This window comes from Copadichromis virginalis, linkage group LG12 (assembly GCF_057382275.1).
Source record: "Copadichromis virginalis isolate Kocher_CV1m ecotype Utaka linkage group LG12, C_Virginalis_male_GT1.1, whole genome shotgun sequence".
NCBI classification, from domain to species: domain Eukaryota; kingdom Metazoa; phylum Chordata; class Actinopteri; order Cichliformes; family Cichlidae; genus Copadichromis; species Copadichromis virginalis.
The window spans coordinates 8,636,456-8,657,164 of record NC_140629.1 but is presented as its reverse complement, the minus strand read 5'-3'; the positions used below and the strand labels follow the sequence as shown (position 1 = coordinate 8,657,164).

At 39.5% G+C, this 20,709-nt stretch overlaps 1 protein-coding gene across 1 annotated transcript; it reads right to left on the bottom strand.

Moving 5' to 3' along the window:
• Window positions 1-814: 814 nt before the first annotated feature.
• Window positions 815-19,025, bottom strand: vps37ba (VPS37B subunit of ESCRT-I a). The gene is made up of 4 exons (XM_085474606.1): window positions 18,788-19,025; window positions 10,280-10,451; window positions 5,435-5,517; window positions 815-3,307 (listed from the first exon to the last, which is right to left on the bottom strand). Exons 1-4 carry the CDS (start codon window positions 18,890-18,892, stop codon window positions 2,819-2,821), a joined length of 849 nt encoding a protein of 282 aa, XP_085330732.1. The 5' UTR covers window positions 18,893-19,025; the 3' UTR covers window positions 815-2,818.
• Between the last annotated feature and the right edge of the window lie 1,684 nt (window positions 19,026-20,709).

Below are 20,709 nucleotides of genomic sequence, written 5' to 3'. Positions count from 1 at the left end.
ATAAAGAAATGAGGGGTGGCTGAACAGTTATACTCTACAAATACATGAGCTGGGGGAAAAACAACTAAACTCTGGATTTCTGTATCTTAATCTAATTCACACTGCCATACAAAACAAAACAGAATTATATTCAGAACTGCTTTTCCCAGCCTGCACTGTGAGTAATTTACTCACTGTACTAAAAATAAATACAGCAGATTGTATAGAAATCTATCACAATTTCAAAGTTTTTCTTTGGACACTAGCCGCTTTTCAGTTGAGTCTTTGTATCTGACTAATTTTACAGGAATGTTTTTTTTGTTTTGTTTTGTTTGCTAAGCTACTTAACATTGACCCATGAATTCCAGCATAAAAAGGCACCAACCAAGGGATAGATCAAAGCTGTTTCTATGCACAATAGACAACAGACATAAAATAGCATTTTTGCTGCAACAAGGTGATTCCCAAAGAGCTATTAGCCTAAAACTAGAGGCATGGAGGACAAAAGAAGAAAGGGCAGGTTCAACAATCACGTACATCTGTTCAAAGAAGATTTGTACAAACTGTTTGTGCCATTTATGTTTGCACCTTTCGATAAATTGCTGCACCTACTTTGCAATTTCCTGGAAAAAAATATATAAGAAACGAGGGGTGGTTCGAGACTTTTGCACATTACTGTGCGAACTGTGGCACTGTTGCCCACATTAGAGGACGTTTTCATTGCATAACAACTATGGAACACTAGATGGCAGTCTTATTTCATTGTCAAAAAGTAACAGGTCTGTGAAACTCTGAGGAAGCTGTGGATTACAAAGAAAGCCCTGCAAAAAACGGATACAAAAAGAACAGATTTATTGAACTTGAAAATAGCATTAAATTCCACTTAAACATTCATTATAAGTAAATACCTACAACATTACACTGAAATTATCACCAATCACATATAAAACCATGGATGCAGAGGATCAGTTCGAACACAAAAAGCAGCTCAAGAGCTAAAAAAAAAAAAAAAAGAAAAAAAAAGAAAAAGGAAAAAAAAAAAAAGGTAGTATTAAATAGGAATCCTCAAAATGAACACAGAACAAAGGCCATGCATGAAAGAATTATCAGTTGTTAGTCGTTAGAAATGCTGGTTCATCGAGACGTTGATGCTTTAGCTTCTGCTTTTTCCTGCTGACATTTGCTTACATGTGAAGTTCAACCACATGAGACATGACACAAGTGATTGACGAGCCCTGTTATTTTACCAATTAAAGAGAAAAGGAAACACTAAATACAAAAACCAGTAAGATCCCTCCAGGCGTTGGAAGCAGAAATAAAAGCACCACTTGGCACAGAGCCTGGGGGAGTGTCCCGTCTCTCTGGCACATAAGTATGGGCTTTCTGCTACCGGTGAGAAAGCAAAAACAGTCAGGCTTTTTTTTTTTTTTTTCTTTCTAAACTGTCTCGTGGAACAGAGAGTCAGCGGGAGAGGGAGGAGATAATGCTCAACCTGTTTTGTTTTCATTTTTCATGTTAATCTGAGGCTGGGGCGTAAGGTGGGGATTCTCTATGTGAACATAAAGAAACTTGGAGTAGTCAGCAAGACGTCATCAACGTCACTTCAAGTGTAGGCACTCGTGGCTCTTCAACAGTGCACAGCGACCGCAGTCAGGAGGAGAGGGGGAAAAAAAATTGATTTTTTTTTCCAAAACAATTGCACCAGAATGTTTCTCCCAAACCAGGTTAACCTCTGCCTCCCATCAGCACACCTGGCTTGCATGTACATAAGAAGAGTGTTTCAGCTCAATATCACAAACAGATACGTTAGGAACGATGGTACATAACCCTACTGTTTACATAAAAAATAAAAATAAAATAAAAAACTAACACAGAATGATGTGGGAAGTCTTTGGTGCTCAGTGTGACAGAAAACTGATGAGATCCAAAGAACTGTTGGCATCACTTCCAACCCCAACTGAGGGTGTTAACGACATAAAAGAGGAGTGTAGCACAGGAACCCACAAACAAACAAACAAAACAAACAACAACACACATCTTGAGTGTACTGTATGGCTATACACGAATCCTTCATTATGCGAGGCCACGCCGGCCTACTCGCTCTCTATTTCTTACAAGCTCAGCCTCCCATCGCCTTCCTCAACAACCCCTTTAAAAACTTGTGCCCTGAGATGGACCAGTCAGCCATTCTTTTACACGTGTCAATCAGTCTATCCTGGCTATTATTAACATAACTCAGTACGCTATCATAAGAAGATGCTGAAATTCAAAGATTTCTATGTACCTTATGAATGTTTCCTATTTAGAAAAGAAAAAAAAGTCACAGCATAGATGCAGTTTTTGCCTGAATATTCTGGGAACTATTTTCATCTACACTGCACAGTAATTAGGGTCTCTCCTTGCTTGCATTGAAGGTATCAGTAAATTAGTGCTCTGCAGATGGAAATGACTAATTGAACCCTTTTTTTTTTTTGAAAAATCATAAAAAGTTGAGGAACATGTTTGAGGAAAGGTGAGAAGATGGCTGGGAGACAGAAAGTGCTGATAAATGAGGAGTCCCAGCTCAGCAGCCTGCAGACTCACGCTGTCACCACAGCCTGCTGCGCTTCCCCTAAAGGTGCTCAGGCTGGACAAGAGTCGAAGACGAACTCGTCGTTTTGTTGTTGGAGGATTGTTGGTGAGAATGAGATGTGAGCGGGAATCCATAGAGGTTTATTGGAGATCTGCTTCGGCCGACCAGACCAGCCGGTGCAGGTCTGCTTTCTTGTGTTGTGTTTGGTCGTAATCCAAGAAGGCAGACAACACAGTTCCAGTTCCAGTAGTGACAACTTTTTTAAATTTACTGCATGATGAATCCAGGCTGTGGGGCCATCCGGGGTGGGGCCCTCTGAGGCAAAGCAGGGGGGTACTGAGAGAGGTAGCTGTTGGGGTAGCCAGAGGGGATGTTGGGGAAGGGTTGCCCTGTTCGGGGAGGAATGGGTGGGTATTGAGATGCTGGGTACGAGAAGGGAGGCTGTGGCTCAGCGGTTGGAGGTGGACTTAGAATTGGTGCTGGCTGGGATGGAGGTGGCGGTGGCTTCCTTCTGGGCTGAGCGAGGGGGGAAGAGGAGCTGCTGCCAGCCTCGCTGAGGAGAGAAGCAGCTCCGGAGATTTCCTGAGAGCGGGAGGGAGGGACTGACAGCTGGGGCAGCCGCTGGCCCTTCATCACCATCTCCTGCAGCTTCTCGATTTTAACCCGTCTCAGGTGGGCCAGCTTCCTCTTGTTCTGGTAGGCATCGATAAACAAATCCAGAGTCATCTCCCCATCCAGTAAAGAATCAGCCATGTTCTGTGGACAGAAGGGATTTGGAGCAGAGTTAGAGAGAGAATAAACAAGGTTAATCCAAAAATAAATAAATAAAAATGCTGAAAAAGTTTCCACTGAAATTACGCTGTCAGTGTGAATGGCTGCAATAAGAAAAGGGGTCTGAAAATTTATTTATTTATTTTTTTAAAAAACGCACAAAATATTTGCACAAATTTTAGGGCTCTGGTGGGTCGAAGTTTCTAAAAGCAGAACGGGACTTCCTTCTTCCCGACTGTCACAAAGTGCATGCTGATAAGGGATCCTCTATTCCTGATACTGTGGGGTCTCTACCTGGCTAAAAAAAAAGTGTCTTGAGATAATGGCGTTTTGTGAACTGCTGCTACATGACTAAAGCTGAATTGATAAGACAGAGAGAGTGTCGACATGAGTCACACTGATAGGAATAGCAACGCGGGAGAATCACTCACTGTTGACGAATGTAACATTTAAAATGATTCATCTAATGGTGGGTTCTCTGCTCACTCACTTCCATTTGGTAAAATGTCACAAAAAGTGACAATTTTCCCACATAAACTGAGCGAACTAATTCAAATATCACTTCAACACTACACTACTAAACTATATTAACACTACTCATCAATGGCAGCTGCCTGCTCTCTATGTAGGTGAGGGACTGCATGCTTATATAAGAAGTCTGATATTTATCAGACACGTACAGAAGCACGAGTCTCATCTTTTCCACATCTACCACATTTACAGTATATATTTTATACTGACAACAGTCAGCGTACAGTTATTGACTGAAGAATCGAAGATGGAGCTAAATCATCGATCAGTGGGTTTGATATAATGTAGCTCTGTGTTTGATGCTAGAAGACGCAAACCTTTTAGAAACACCAAGTAAAACAACGTCTGCTACACTTAGAGTACTGAGTATAAACACTGGCAACCATACCAGTTTACGAGTAGTTTGTATTCTAATGTTTTTATCATACCAGGAAAAACAGCCGACGCACATCCTTGTTTCCAAATAAACTGGGACACTTTAAAAATGCTGTCAGGACCTGACGCCATACAGTGATATACTTTACTCTATCAACATTTGTGAAATGTGATGCTGCCATCCAAGTATCATTATTTTTAACAATACTTGCAACCAAAGAACTTCAGGTGCGTGCTCTTGGGAGCATAAAGGGTAAAAGACTTGCACAGCAGCTGATTTTAAGCAGCCAGTCAGTGCAGAGACTAGCAGAAGAAATGTCACATTCAAATATGATCTGTGATCACACGCTCTTAAAAAGAAGTTCAGCTGCACAAATCTGAGATTTAACTCCTGCGTAATTAGGCCATGACTGTTCATACCAAAAATCACTATCACGACCATGATTACCACAAATGTTTTTGTAGAGGAAGTTGTAGAGGAAGTTTTGTTTTGTTTTAGGCTGCCCAGATTTACAGTTATTCAAGCTGTGAAACCGATTGCATGTCCCTGACAAATTTATACTTAAGCAATTTGATTGATTTGGAGAATATGGCAAATAAATCCAGTGTGGGAAGTGCCTGGAATGTAGGAGGAAGTTTGTACTGACAAAGAATAGCTCAGAGTAGCTCATTAGAAACAAGCTCATGTTTGGGAACTTCACCACTGTTATTAAAATGTCAACTGAGAACAACTCGTAGCGAGCTACTGCAGAATGCGATTTACACCACACTGTATTGTTCAGTCTATATTTTACTGTTCCTTTGTGAGTTTAGATTTCTTATTAGCTGTAGCACTCCTGTTTTGTTTTGTATTTTTGTGACATGTTAAGGCCTATTTAGGGTTGTGTGGTACTGGTTCATGTTAGGAGTTTCTGTAAAGTTCAAAAATAAATGAGAAAACCACATGTTGGAATATTTTTAATGATAAGCACAGTTCTTACATGACTGTGTATAATCTGATGAAGAACACCTTAAAACACTGACGGGACAGGTAGCAGTCACCTCTATGTCAGCTATTCTGCTGCCCACATACTCTCCAACAGGGATCTTAGATATGAACAATGAAGCCTCTGTAGGAGAACACACCATCAACTAGAGCAGCAGGTATAAGAATTACTGACCGAGGATACATGAAGTCATCCGTGGTGACAGCTGAAGAATGCTTACCTCTGTTTCCTCCTCTATTTTGGCTCCTTCTGCCTGAAGCAGGGCCAGCAGAATATCCAGAGAGGTGTTTCCTGACTTGTGGTCTGTTGAAGAGGAAGACAGAGGAACGACAAAGATTACTGTGCTGGGCCTGAACTGGGAGGAGGCGTGGTCGCTGTTGGCAGCAGTCAGTCAGAGTTAACCGTGCTTGTTGTATAACCGGAATTGTTTTCCACAATGTAAGAAAGCAAATACAGGTAGCAAGTCAAACCCATAATTCTCTCATCTCTTGTGAGCTCTCTGATGTAAGTGAAGTAGTAGAGCTGTTCACAATCCTTCAGGCATTTGAGTCACGGGATGATTACGTAGTGTTTACACACTGCTCAAAGGAACACAAATGTATTCTCAAACCAAGGAGCTCATAAAAAGACATCGCTTTAAACATGAATGTTCTGGCATTAAAAGGTTTCAATGAGCCTGTTACACAAAGCTGAGGCGGGACGTGTGAATGCTGCCAGTCAGTGTCCGGAGACTGCCACTTCCAAACCGTCAGAGCACGTCTGTTTGCGGTGAACTTGCAAAGCTCAACTGAGTCAACTGAAACTGCCCTGGTGTCTCCAAGGAGGAGCACAGTTTTGTTTGTGTTTCTATGCAGGGATGAAAGTCTACACCAGCTGGAGCTGGGACTGCATCCTGACGGTGAGACCAAGAACACCAAACTACTCTCCATCTACACACAGTCCAGTCTAACCTGATGAGCTCTTCTGGACAAATAAATCAAGATTTCGAGCTGATATAGAGCAACACTGGTAAACATCCATGCTAGAAAGCTACCTGTAGCTCAAAAGTGCAAACATTAACATGCTGCCCCTTGACAGCTGGAACAGACTCCTTCTACTGGTCTAAGGAAGCTTGATTTCAAGAGAAAAATCCAGTACAGGTTGGCTCATTGGTGGTACTGAACAGCAGGCGTTCTTTGTTCTGATTGGTTACATTCTGACTGTATCTAAGGCAGAGACAGACTAGCTGTAGAGCTTCAAAAACGCTGCCATCGCTTGAAAAGTCCAAGACATTTTAAAGACAATCCGAGTGTCCCTTCATTAATATATTACATTACATATATTATTACATATATTATCATTATTATAACAACAAGCTTGGGTTCCCCAAAAGGAATTGCTAAAGCACCTAATCCTACCCCCTCATCTCAGTCTGGTCCCACTTTCCCTGGCAGCACCACTCTAAGATTTCCCAGCTGTCTGAGCGTGTGCTTCCTCCCACATGAGACTAAGCACGCCAAGTTGTGTTCCAAGGCCACAGTCAAAGTCTCATGCAGCTTTTCTGGTGTATTAGTTCCGAATGTTGGGTCTTTTATTAAGGGAAACGGAAAACGAAGGAAGTTAGTGGTAACCTTTTTAATCAGTATGGGCGAACGCTGGGATAAAGAAGCTTCATTAAACGAATCCAAAGGTTGTGTGGAAAACATGACAGATAGTGAAGGCTTTTTCAGACACACCTTGTTAATAGTCTTGATAATTACACAGTGGGTGATTGTAGTTACCTGAACTACTGTCTAACCCTTTTAAACACTAACGCCGAAATGTACCAACACATGTTGTCCTTGTTGTGATCAGATCACATTTAACACACTAGCTGAGGACTTGAATACTAGCACAATGAGATTTAGCTTGACAGAGTACACAAGAGCACACACACACACACACACACACACACACACACACACACGACGGTTTTAGTTAATGATCAACTTTAGATAAAAGCTGCAGCCTGGCTGCTTGTCATCTCATCAAGAAATAACACAATCTGTGAACAACTTTAACCCTTTGAGTACAAAAACCTTAAATAATGGACAGTATTTGATGCTCGTCTTTACCACACGTGATGCTAAAGTGTGACAAGGTCATAAAACAGCCTTCTACGCTGAGTTTAAGTTTATTCTGTTAAGACTAAGACAAAAACATTCTTAGTGTATGTATCTTGTTTCAGATATTTCTTTCCACCCATGTTCAACAATTACTATAAGTTAAATCACTTGTCGCTAAACAGGTCAAGGTTAACCACTATAGCCTATATTGCTTTCTCTTTATGCGGGATGTGAGAAAGAAACTGAGCGCTCACTTTCTTTGCACTTTTTTATGATCATCATCTGCATCATATGTGCCAAATGCTGGAGACTTTTGATCCCACCATTAAGTTGCTGATAGAAGATCCCTTCTTATTCTTTTAGGCCACTACAATGATAATGGACAATCATGGAAACAGACTTACAAAATTCATCATTTCCACTGACTTTGTGAAGAACAGACCATCTCTACCTTTATTACCTACGGCAAACTTTCAGGAAATATAAGACAACGTAAAACTTTATTTTTCTTGAATTTAATTTCAGCCTATGGAAGCCCCGTGTTTAGAGGTCAGATTTTCCTGGAAATCCAAAATGCTGCCCTTAGATTCCAAAAAACAAAAAACTCCCTGGCCGGGGCTTCATGCTTGACACAAAGCCTTTTTCCGGGGTGAACTCCCATCTCTTATTGTTTCCACCTCGCTCCCATAACAAGGCAGATTCTCAGGCAGATCAGCGCACAAAGCTCCAATTCTCTGACTCAGTGGAGAATTGGGTGAACACAACACCAGTCTGGGCCTAGAGATCATGGGACGGCCATTTAGTAAATGAATCCACATCAACTTCTGCTGTGAATATGTGAAAAGGGGGAGTTGTTGGCCTGCCTGCCTGCCTCTCTCTCTCTCTCTCTCTCATCCTTCCAACTTCCACACTCCCTCCCACCCACTGTGGCTGTTTTATAGCAGCTTGCCTGGCAGCACAATGCTCCACTGAGGGCTGGCGTCCTCAAAGGCAGTGGATAGTGGTGATAGAAAAGAGGGGGAGTGCCTACTGGACAGTAAAGGGTAAAGCAGAGGCCATATAATTTCTGGAGAAAAAGAGAGGAAATGAGGGAGAGCTGGTGTTTGACAATATGCAAACGAGCGCACAACAAGCTACTGTACGTCTAATCTCCCATCTGGGTCAAATGACTGTTTCTCTCAGCTCTGAGCATCGCTGTCCCTCCCCAGCTACTCTCCAGTAAATCCACATCTAGGACAACTACTACATGGCAGGTGGGGGTGGGGGACACTGGGTAACCTACATCTGACAAAAGCCACTTCATGCTGGCAAACAAAATCACAAGGTCACAAAAACACACTGGATTGGTATAATATCAGTCCAAGCACCAAGAAGAGAGCTTAAAATATTTGACGCCGATAACACGGTAACAAGGAAAAAGATTCTTGAGAACTAAAATTTATTTAACGGAACTTCATTTTCACAACACAGAAATCTCCCGTTGACTGTGACAACCTTTGAAAGCTGTGAGAGCCTGTCTTTCCAGCAGAGACAGAGCCAAAGTCAAACTTTTATCAGAGCACAAGAGGAATAAATGACTTGCATTCTATTCTGAGTGAGCTGCTTAGCAACCGTTGCGTCACCAAGGTCACAAACATCGTCACGCCGTCTTCTTCACATGCTGAAGTGCTGTGAAGGTATGCCGGTGAGGGACGCTACAAGCCTGTAACACTTTCATGAGTTTCTCAACCTGAGCTGCAGTTACATGTTGAACAGCACTTCTGGGAACAAGGCTGCTGAGGCCTTCTACAGTAAATGTGACAACTGGTCAAACAGGTCTCTTGAGTGTGTGTTCATGTACACAAACAGAAGAAACAATGAGGAACAAAGGCTATGTACCACATCACCTTCCTAGCAACAGGAAACTGCTATCACCTTTAGTTTCTTAGGGTTTCCTCACCAATTATGACCATACTGTGTGTTCTGCAGCACACCCATAATGATATGTTGATTACATCAAACAGGTAGTGTAAAAACTATAACAGAAGCTGTTTTTGACTGGATCACAGATAGAATCACGTCAGGACACTGAAATAATAATAAACCCTAAAACAATCCTAAACAGGTCTTAAAAATACCCCAGACATTTTCATAATCAACAGTGACTATGAAATGACAGTTGTGTTGTGACTGGTTACTTAAGTCTCACGTAAATAGGAAGACTGATTTAAAAAACAAACAAAAAAAACAAACACACAACAAAACAAAGCAGAAACTTAGAGAGAACTTTGGCACTTACACGGGTAAAAACAAAGTAAGATTAACTAAGCATTTCCACCACTAGATCAGTAAGTAACCAAAACCATCTCCTCATTCGCCAATTAGGGTTTTAAAAAAAGAAAAGTGATCCATTCCTCACCTCCGTCATCAAAGCTTAGAGAAGGGTGATGGGGACGTTGACCACTGGCACTATGACCACTTCAATTTTTTTTTTAACTCAAATGTTAAAAAATGTGAAGGAAATAAAAATAACTGATTTCACTACTAATCATGAATAGAACAAAATATATTAAAAAGATTAAATAAGGTCCCATGTTTATCATTTGCAGTCTGAGAGAGTAGCTCAGGCATGACTTGCTTCCGTTTCTAAATGCAAACAGAAATGTTCACTCTGTTCAGAAATGATGTGAAGGCCTTGTGCACAGATATTTAAATGTACTTACTGTTAGGATGTTAATATGTGAGAGTAAACTTGTTTTCCCCACAGTGTACTACAATAATGCAACAAGGAGTTTAAAAAGCACAGCTGCGATTAGCAACACACCCTGTGTGTGTGTGCCTTTTCCGTTTCAGGCTATTCCCTTGAGCATTTCTGCAAGTATCACTTCTCAGTGACTTCACGGATAACAGTGTTCAAATTTCCTTTGGACGTTAAAAATTCAAGACAAACCGTTCAATAAAAAATGCCTCTAAACTCTCTCTCCACACTGCTGCTGCCGTACCTAAGGTGGACTTGCGGAGTTGATAGGATTCAAAGCCCTCCTGCAGACTGCTGTAGCGCTTGATGAGCTGCTCTTTCTTGTGCTCCAGTCTGGGCTGCAGGGCAAGGTTTTGCTCTGCCAGGGTTCGGTTGTTGCCCAGTGTCCTCTCCTTGTTCTGCTGGACTTCTTGGATCTACAAAACAAGAAATAAGTGTTATTAATATCAGTCTTGAGAAAATGTCCTTTTTCAACACTGATCACTGATATAATCATCAATAATTAAAATGTTTGGTTAGAGGAATCTCCTACAAACATCTGCACATGTTTAGAAAGACAAATTCTGGCCATGAAAACCCAACCTTCATCTGCCTTGATCCACACCAAATATTCAGTATTTTTAAACGTCTTTAACCAAGCAGCAAGATACATGAAAAACAATCTATATAAACAAAAAAGAAAGTCCTGAAAGGCCTTGCTCAAAGCTATCGTTTGTCATTTTGGATATTTTCCATCTAAAAAGAAAAATATCATAATTGGTCAAATTTATTATTATCTCTTTTATTGGGACAGCTGTTGAACATAACAGTAGTTTGCCTTTTTACATTTTCTTTGCTGTCACATTTTAACTTATAATTGAAAAATAAAGAAGACAGAAAAAGGAGAAAAGAAAAGAAGAAAAAAAAAACAAAAACAAAAACACCCCCCCCCCCCCCCCAAAAAAAACAACAACAACAAACAAACAAACAAAAATTAGAGACCAATACTGGCAAATATCTTTACAGTCCCAAAAGATGTGGAAATGGTTAGCTCCATCTCCCCCACATCTCCAACATTTATCACCAATTCCTCGATATCTTTGTTGAGCAGGGGTAATGAAAAATCTCATAATGCTTTTCCAGCAAAATTCACGCCAAACATTAGACCCAGTGGTAGCCCACTGTATCTTGCATGCGTGAGCCCAACACTTCTCAGTAATTGTCAAATTACCCTCCTTTTCACACTTCACTTTAATATACAGAGCGCTGTCGTTTTTACACCGCCGGATGCTGTTATATAATTTAGAAATAATTTTACTTTGCACTTCAGAATTGGTCAAATTTAAACTCTTTAAAGTTTCGAGTAGAGCAGCAGACAACAAAAACAATATAAAGAGAGGAAGCACGGACCTTCCTAACTGGTACACTTTATTAGCAAACAATGAGCCTGACGTGAGGACACGACTGATTTGTCATGGCAGGAAACCTGCAGGTCAAATCATGTTCTGGGCTCCATTCCATTCAGGTGTGTAAACACCTGTTTCCTGATGACTCACTTGCATTACATTAAGCACTGACTACGGAACTGTGCAAAAGTCTTGAGGCAGCCTCATTTCTTTATATTTTGCTTGGAAAATGGGGAACGGGTGCAGCGATTTATTGATACGTGCCAGCTTGCATGGATATACAGTATGTAAGACAGAAACAGAGTTTGTACAATTCCAATATAATAGAAATTCTCCTCATTTCTATTCTTCAGAAATAATTCCCTGGGCTCCTTGGTGGATATTCCAAAGGCATTCGTTGAACGTTGGCTGGCTGTTTTTCCATTTGGGGCTTTTTTCGATTCACGTATGTTTTTACTGCAGTAGAAAAAGGAGAAACCAGAGCAGCAATTTATTGCTGAAGACTGGTAGTGTTCTATTGTGTGGTCTTCTATCCAGGTATGCGTTTATTGCATTGTTGTGTTTGTACATGTTCCCAGACACTTTTCAGATTCTTTTACACAGTGACTCGAATTCTTAGATTTTTCTGTGCTCGAAATTCTATTAGTTTTGAGACGATCCCAACACCACTGGCTGAATTGCAGCCCAAACAAAGACAGAGCATGACAGTTAGCTGTAGACATTGACTGTTATATCTAAAAAAAAATAATAATAATTTATTTGGATTTACAATTAAGAGTAGTTTCTTGAGAGCTACCCTTCCACTGAGACCATTTCTAATGAGACTTCAGGGCAGAGTAGATGGATCAGTTGAAGGGCCAGATGCATCTCTCAGGGCTTACCTCCCCATTTCTGGCAATACTGTTCACCTGATTTTTTTTCTTCTTTTAATTAATAGCTATTTAGGAATTAAATTCAATTTTATTTATAAAGTGCCAAATCACAACAACAGTCGCCTCAAGGCACTTTATGTTGTAAGACATGCATACAGAGAAAAATCCAACATATATCATATGACGCCCTATGAGCAAGCACTTTGGTGACAGTGGGAAAGAAGAATTCCCTTTTAACAGGAAGAAACCTCCAGCAGAACCAGGCACAGAATCACCTTGCTGGGAAATAATTACTATTTTATGCCTGTTAAACTGTGTTATATTTAGCATTTTTCAAAGATTAAGCTAAAGAAATGGGAATAAATTATACCATATTTTTCAGACTATAAGGTGCACTTAAAATCCTTAAATCTTCTCAAAAATTGACAGTGCGCTCATAATCCACCTTATGGTCTGAAAAATACAGTTGTGTTTTTGTGGGAGGCTGCTTGTAATGAAGTGCATGAAGATTAAATTTAAAATGTGTTCTTTGCCAAGTTATCCGTTGTGTGCAGACGAGTTAAAATGTTTTGGTGTGTGATAAGTAGCTCAACAAAATGTTTTTTTGAAAATGCTCAAGGACTGGACTGAAAATGAGTGCAAAAGCAGTCCAAAGAAAAATACCCTGCAAGAAAAACATAAAGAAACAAGAGGTGGCTCAGACCTTTGCACAGTCCTGTGTACACCTACAATCAAACCAGTTGTTTTTTAATAATAGTGCAAAATTTTACAAAATGACAAGAAGATAATTTAGATAGGAAAGAAACGATTCCATTTGTAATTCTAAATCCAAGATATGAAGGATTTCCTTTTTTTCCACATTAATGTTAGTGCACACACTTGACAATTTTATCAGAATATACTGTCATATCAATGCTAATACAATTAATAATACAACTAACAACAGTTTTGTTTTCAAATATCATGCCAAAAATGTTTCAGTCTTTAAATTTTCAGTCTATGAAATAAAATAAAAAAAGTGCAGAAAAAAAAAATACCTGTAACAATTCTGAAGAATCTTAAGTGACATCTTCAAATATGTTTGGCTGCAAGACCAAAGGCTTTCTCTTCTGTACAAATGTAACAAAGAACAGCTAGGACTTTTATATGAGTGGCAATTTGCAAAGGTTTTGTTTTATTAGTATCTTACATAAATGTTCCCACACATAGGTGCACATTTTGTTTTTTTACATTGTTGCTCAACAGATCGTCGTAATTCTGAAAACACTTGATACAAGAAATCTTAAAGAAATTATTAACTCATGAACTGTTACAAACAGTCGACAAAAGAGACAAAAATCAGGCTTTTAAATGACTGAAAGTGTAACAGTGTTGCCAACGACCCTAGAATAAAACACAAGCAAGTCAAAATGCTTTTTGCTCGCTATTCTGCTCAGTGTGGGAAAGTAGAACAGAATAATTGAAAATTAGACTGCAGAATATATTTATTACCGTACCCACTTTTAACCACAACATGCACAGTGGGCAGGAAGCAATGACTATATAAGCTTCTCTACCTGGAAAAATCCGTGAATGAGCTCATATGACTGTTGGTAATACTCCAAAAAAAACAAAAAAAAAAACATCTACTACTTGTGCAGTCTTAGCTAGAGGACCAAAACAAAGACGTGAGACAAAAATGCTGGCGGAACAGAAGCAATTTGTACCGTGCTGATGTTTGGAGTGATGTGTATTATTACAGAGTGACTTGACTCACAATGCAGCAACTTATGATTCAATGTTAATATCATATGCATACATGCATATATGAGAGAGAGAGATGATGATACAATGTCATCTTTTTTTTCACTGTGGAAAACTCCATCCACGACTGTTTTTAAATGACGAGTTGTTGAATAATTGGTGGAGTATTACATCAACACAAATATGAACTGAAACAATGGAGACAAATGGGATAAACAACATGTTACAGTTGGAACAGCGGGGGATTAAAGAAGAAAAAAAAAATCTCTTGTGCCTTCTCTGATGACTCATTTCACACATCCAACATGTTCTATGTACAAACTCAAATAGGACTGGGCGAGAACACAGGAAAACTCTAAAAATACTCCACAGCGCAGGCCAGGCTTATGGAATAGTTTCTAAAAGTAGTCAGTGGTTGGACTGAATGAGGGGAGGCAACATTTTATGCAGTAAAAGCAGCTAAACAAGTCTACTATAACTACAATTTGCACCGTCACATCTCCAGGTGACTGGTCTTACTACTGGAAGATCTGATTTGCTCATTCATTACGGCCCCACTAGTGATGCAGAGCTTTAAAATAGCATTTATAACTGCAGGCTTGTTCTGTCAGAGCAAAACCATATTATTGTTTACTTGCGGAAATGCTCTACATCGCAGCCCACCCTCCTGAAATAATGACAACGAATGTAGGTCAAGCGCTTGCCTGGATGGACCACAGACCTGAACTTTGGAGAGATGCTGAAATAACCACAACTGAATTCAGGTCACTGTAACGCAGCACTCACAAAAACATGAAAAAAAAAACAAAACAAACTAGAATCACATCTTGCATCGGTTATGGAAGTGAGAAATAAAATTATGAAGTCTGAAACTGCAGACTGGCTGCAGAGTTCTCAAGTGGAAAGGTGAAGAGTTCAGGCTCTTTCGAACCATGGGTCAGAAGGATTCCACTTAGAGAAGAGGAACAATTGTGTACAACGTAGAAATGACACTGTAGTGCAAATGCAGTCCAGTACAGTTCTGCATGGACTCTTGAAACAACATCACACTGTCTGAACGTTTAGACACAGCAAAACTGATTTGGTATAAAAGTCTAAAGACTCAACTGTTCAGTTATTTCTAGTAATCAGGATTCTTAGGTTGCTGGCACAAAAAGGGGAATTATATGGTCGATAACAAGTACTGTAGATCCAAACACTAGTGTGGAAGATGCATCCTGCATTTAAGATGCTATTCCTTTCTTGTTGTTTTGAGATAAAGTGAAAGGTTTTACTGAAGGAGATTCTCATCAAAGATATGTAGCAAACTAGCAAATCTAGTGTTGGGACACTAGATTTGTCCCAACACTAGATTTGCAATGTCAGGTGCATGATATTGACCATGCACCTGACATTGCATGGTCAATATCAGATGCTACAAGTCAAAGTAGTAGTACCAAAGTCTTAATTCTCTCGTTACTGTTACTGAGCTAGCTAACCTAGCACTGTTTTCCTTGCTCTTCAACAACACGATCAAAAGGATGCGCCCCGGCTTTCCTTTGTCATCATTACAAAAAAAAAAAATAAGAATGATTATGTACACTCCCCAACTAAACAAACCTTGAGCAAGACACTTTCCTGTTTACTGAAGGTCTCAAAATAATAAAAAAAAAAAAACATCTTTATCTTAGCTGGCTTCAAAATGGACAGTAAAATAAGCATTTAAAAAGCCCATCAGGAAATGTTTTATAGAAGTGCTTAATTCTTAACCCTTAGATACAGTTTGGGTTAAATTTGACTACATATGGTGCTCAACAGGAGAAGTAGAGGTCAGACAGAGGGTCGGGGGGGGGGGGGACCTTGACACATAGGCACAGTCCACCTGCAATGTAACCAAATAATCTCAAAATAAACAAACTAGAATCCTTTTACTGTGAACTAACAGAGTAAAGGTGAGGTTGGGAGGAACATAAGGTTATACAACCACCTGAGCTGCCATTTTAGTGAGCCTGGGAAAACTGCACGTCCCACACACGCGAGGTTTCCTGCCACTGCTTTGGAATGCAAAGACTAGTTTATAATAAGCTGTGTTCTAATTGTTGAATAATATTTGTAAATACAGATGGCATGGATTTTTCATGTTTTAGGTAAAACAACACATGATGTAGTGTGAGATGTTTTTCTCCAAAATGAACATAGAAAAACCTTAAGAAAATATTCTCTGTCTGCACACTGAAAACAATAATTAAGGAGTAATTGTCCATTTATTATTGTCAGATGGGCTTTTTATACATTCTTAAGATAGCTTTGGCTCTTTGGTCAGCATTTCTTTTAAACGTGCTTATAAATAAAATGCCTTGACTTGTAATGGAGAGAATACCTTACATTGTATGGTTAATTACTTTAGAATAGCCTTGTATCCCACCAATTTCTGATATTCCAGGTTTGATGGATGCTCGTGCTACATAAGTTAGCTGCTAGGTCTTCACTGACACCATGACATGTTACTGGCATCAAAACTTGAAAATGTTTGATTACACCTCCAAATAACAGACTACAACCTTCACCAGCACAATTCCTGGATTAGTGAAGGTCTTAAAAGATAAGCCACATTAATCTTAATTCAAAACAGACAGCATAATGGAAAGCTGGCTCTTCGCCAACACCATCAACAGGATTGGTATTGGTATAATTTGTGTCATTAAGAAAGCAAGTCAATGTCTGATTACACCCACAACCACACAGACCTTGAAGTGATACTTCCTGGTTTACACAATGGACAGCATAATAGAAAGTCTAAATATGCTGAAACATCAGTGAGAATTATCAAAAAAACAACAACTGGGTAATCAACATCCTAGCAGCCTAGTGAAGCGTATCTGCAATTCTTAGTCGTTCAAAAACAGGACGCACTGAAACTAAACAAATTCACAAAAGGGCTATTTGCATTATTCAAATGCCAACACAGCCAGTGTGTTTTTTACAGAACAAGAAGATTGTTGCTTACAGAAAAGCGTACAGTGCCTCTCAGCACTCTCATGTTTCATTCAGTGCCTTATGACACTTACTGCCTTTGTTCTTATCCACTGTACTGTGAGCAAAAAACTTCCCAGACAGTTTCAAGTGTGGTTCAGGCATGTTTTTAAGTGTCCCATTCTCTTAAATATCTCTTGCAATCTTATGACTAACACAAGTCAACAGCTGCAGTGTCATTCCTGTTCCTCCCTCTCTGTAACCTATGGGACTTGGGAAAACGAAACCATAGAGACAATCAGACAGGGTGTGGATGAAAAACAGGAGCGACAACACAAAAGACCAACTCACAGCTCAGCATTCATCCAAATGCCAAAGGCCTGTAGTCTTGCGTCTTGTAGTCGAGCTGAAACTGTCATTATGTTGATATACAGAAGCTTGTGCTCGAGTTTCTCAGCTCTGTGAATAGAGGCTTTTCATCACCTCTCAGGCAGCGAGTCATTATTGCGCAAAAAAAAACTAAGCTAAAATTAGACAACACCTCAGCGTCATGACAACAGACAAGAAATTCCCAAGTCCTGACAATATGCATTTAATGTTTGTGATAAACAGTCAGGTCCAAGCTGTTGGGTGAAAAGCAGAGGTGTGAAGTGTTTCCTCTGGATTTAGCACTTGGTAGGGAAACGTTCCAGCAGCTGTGGTGGGCAGGGGTACAGTTAATCTACTTATATAATACACTGTATTGGCTACTCAGGAGTACAATTGAGTACAATTAAAATTATATTCAGTGCCAAAATTAAACTCATATTCACAATAATTAATAAATAATTATGATCTTGTAATAAAATGTATATGAATAAGAAGGGTGACCAATTTGACTTTAACTATTTTAAGTATATTTAATGCCAATTTTGTTTGCATTACTTAAGTAGGATTGTGGCTTTTACATAAGAAACCATAAATAATGTTACCTAGACTTGCTTTCTACGCTTTTTAAAATTTTAATCTGATTATCCATCCTTCCTGGAGAGGGAGTGGTGGTGGGGGAGTCTTGTTTTGGGGTCATTTTTTCCCCAATGCTCCCCTATTGAAATATCCTGGAAACGCCCCTGGTGGCGGGGCTGATTCAGCAGGAGAACATAAGGGAAGATTAAAACCCTCAGTGGAAGAGACGGTTTTAGAAAGAGAAGCAGCAGCCGCAAGGGAAATAATCAAAAGGGCAAATCCTGTATAAAATGCTAATCTTTTAGCCTTTCGTCTTAATATGCCAAATATCTGTCTGCGCTTTAACCATTCTGGGCAGCATGGCTGTAATCGTTGTGCGTATGGGGGGGAGAAGTGGGGCTTATCAGAAAGACAGACTTATGACACCGTGAAAAGAAACTGCTGAGTCCTTGTGCTGCTGGAGCAGAGCCAGGCAGTCAATATATGAGCCAAAATGTAACGATTAAGTCGTACTCTTGCATGTGATTACTACAAAAGATTGACAGGCTTTGTTATCTGGGAAACGAAAGGTTTGTGGAGAAGCTATGTCGAAACCTTGGAACTCCGTAGCGTTAAAACTTAAGACAATGCTCCGGCCCGTTGTTAACCCTGTTTTGGGCTACGAGACGTGTAAGTTCGCTTGACAACACACGTTTAACATTAAATCCTCACCGCGACCAGAAACAGCCATTTCCAGTAACTGAACCCAGCGAGTGTTGGGAAAGCACAACAAAGGCTTGAGGGAAAAAAACACAGACACAGTGGCCGAGAAAGGGGAGTCAGTAGCTAACACTGGACTACAAAAGATTTACATACCTCGTCCATCTCCTGTACCATTTTTGTGAGCTTCTCGTCGTCCTCAAGAATTTCGTTGAGCTGAACCAACGTGTACCCGCTCAACTTGTTGAAAAAACTAGACATTTTAGCTGCTGTTGTGTGTTTCTCCTCCGCTGTGGTCCCTCTCTTCTCGCCTCAAATTGTGACAGCTGACTGAGCTTCCCTTACAGGAAGTAGAGAGAATACAGGCCTAGTGCCGCCTTCAGGTGCTGTCAGAAATATTGCTTTCGATGGGAAAATGAACCAATAGTGTACGATCCAACGAGGCAGGAGTGTCAAACTCATTCCGAGTTCATAGGCCACAAACCAAAATTACATTTCTTTATGATTTTAGCAACATACAGAGGTTATAGACTGCACGTAAAAGATGGGTACGTAATAGTTTAGATTTGATTTGTGTAGCCTGAATTGACGGAATTAAATGTAAGGTAGTAAGCTAGCAATCTTCCTTATTAAAATGTACCCGAAAACTGCATGGTGCAATGCAGACAGACATCTATCAGTTAAAGCTAAGACTGATAAAATACTAGAGTTTCATTGACTTTTAGAGAAAACCCTCATATGGTCATTACAGGAACTGCACTTGTTGGTAAATCCACCAATATCATTGTCACTATCACCACCTTCACCTTCATTACTATATTAATAAAATCAGTATTATTGTTAATACTATTATTTCGAAATACTGTATGTAATTAGTGTAAAAGTAATTCACGCTGTCTCAACATGTTCACTCTCTTTAACCAAGGCCTTTAAACACAGCTACATGTGAACTATTATGCTTGAGAATAGATTTATAAGTCAAAGTCACTTCACAAACAGCAGGTGGGCAGGACTTATAAGCTCACAACCAGAGCTGTATGCCTGTGATGACCATATTGGGGATATCCATTCTCAGTGACAACGTACAGTGCTAGAGCAAAGAATCTGTCTGAAGTATCAGAAGCCATTTTTGACCCACAGGGATTACTTATATATACAGTGACTTCATTATTTGAAACTTTGTTCATGTTCAATAAGAACATCAACTATTAAACATAAATATTTATTTGTAATGTGTTTATTTGTAATGTTTTATTTTTGAAGTACAAAAATAACATGAAATGTTGAAACTGTCAAAAAAACCAACGTAAAAGACCATTAAAAACCATTTTAAAAATACGCATTTAGATTACAATATATATAGTGTAATCAAAAATGGTATAGGAGATGGACGAGGTATGTAAATCTTTACCCCTATATATTGTATTTTTTTTTTAATGTGAGAACAGGAGCATGCTTCCCATATGTTGCATCATGGTTTTCTTTTAACAGCACTCTACAAGCTTTTGGGAACTGAGAAGACCAATGCTGTAGTTTGATAACTTGATTTTAGATTTCAGCTGCTCTGCAGCTCATGAATGCTTTGTCAGCTAACAGTAGGCCAAATATTTCCAGTGGGTGACAGTTCTGGACTGCAGGCAGGCCAGAGTAGAACCTGCGCCCATTTGTTTAAAAGCCATGTTGCTGTAATACATAAGGAATGTGTTTTGGCAGTATCTTAATGAAATAAAAAAATTTCATAAATAAAACAAAAAATAAAAAACCTATTTAGAATTATATGATTCCTCTTCTTTTTAGTACTGAGGATGCAATCTCTACCATTTACACATACACACACACACACACACACAAAATGTTGGTAGCCTACTGAAATCCTCAAACTCTTTTAACTTTGCGTTGAGCAACAGTATTCTTAAATAGCAAACTATCTGCCCACAGTTCTTTTTTACTAAGCAGGGAGGAAGATTTGAAATGCTCCGTTTATATCAGACCAAGCTACTGAACCTTTGTAAGTTAATCTATTTAGTTTAATGTACATTGGCCATTTTAAGCTTTACACATACTTGTAGAAATTTTTT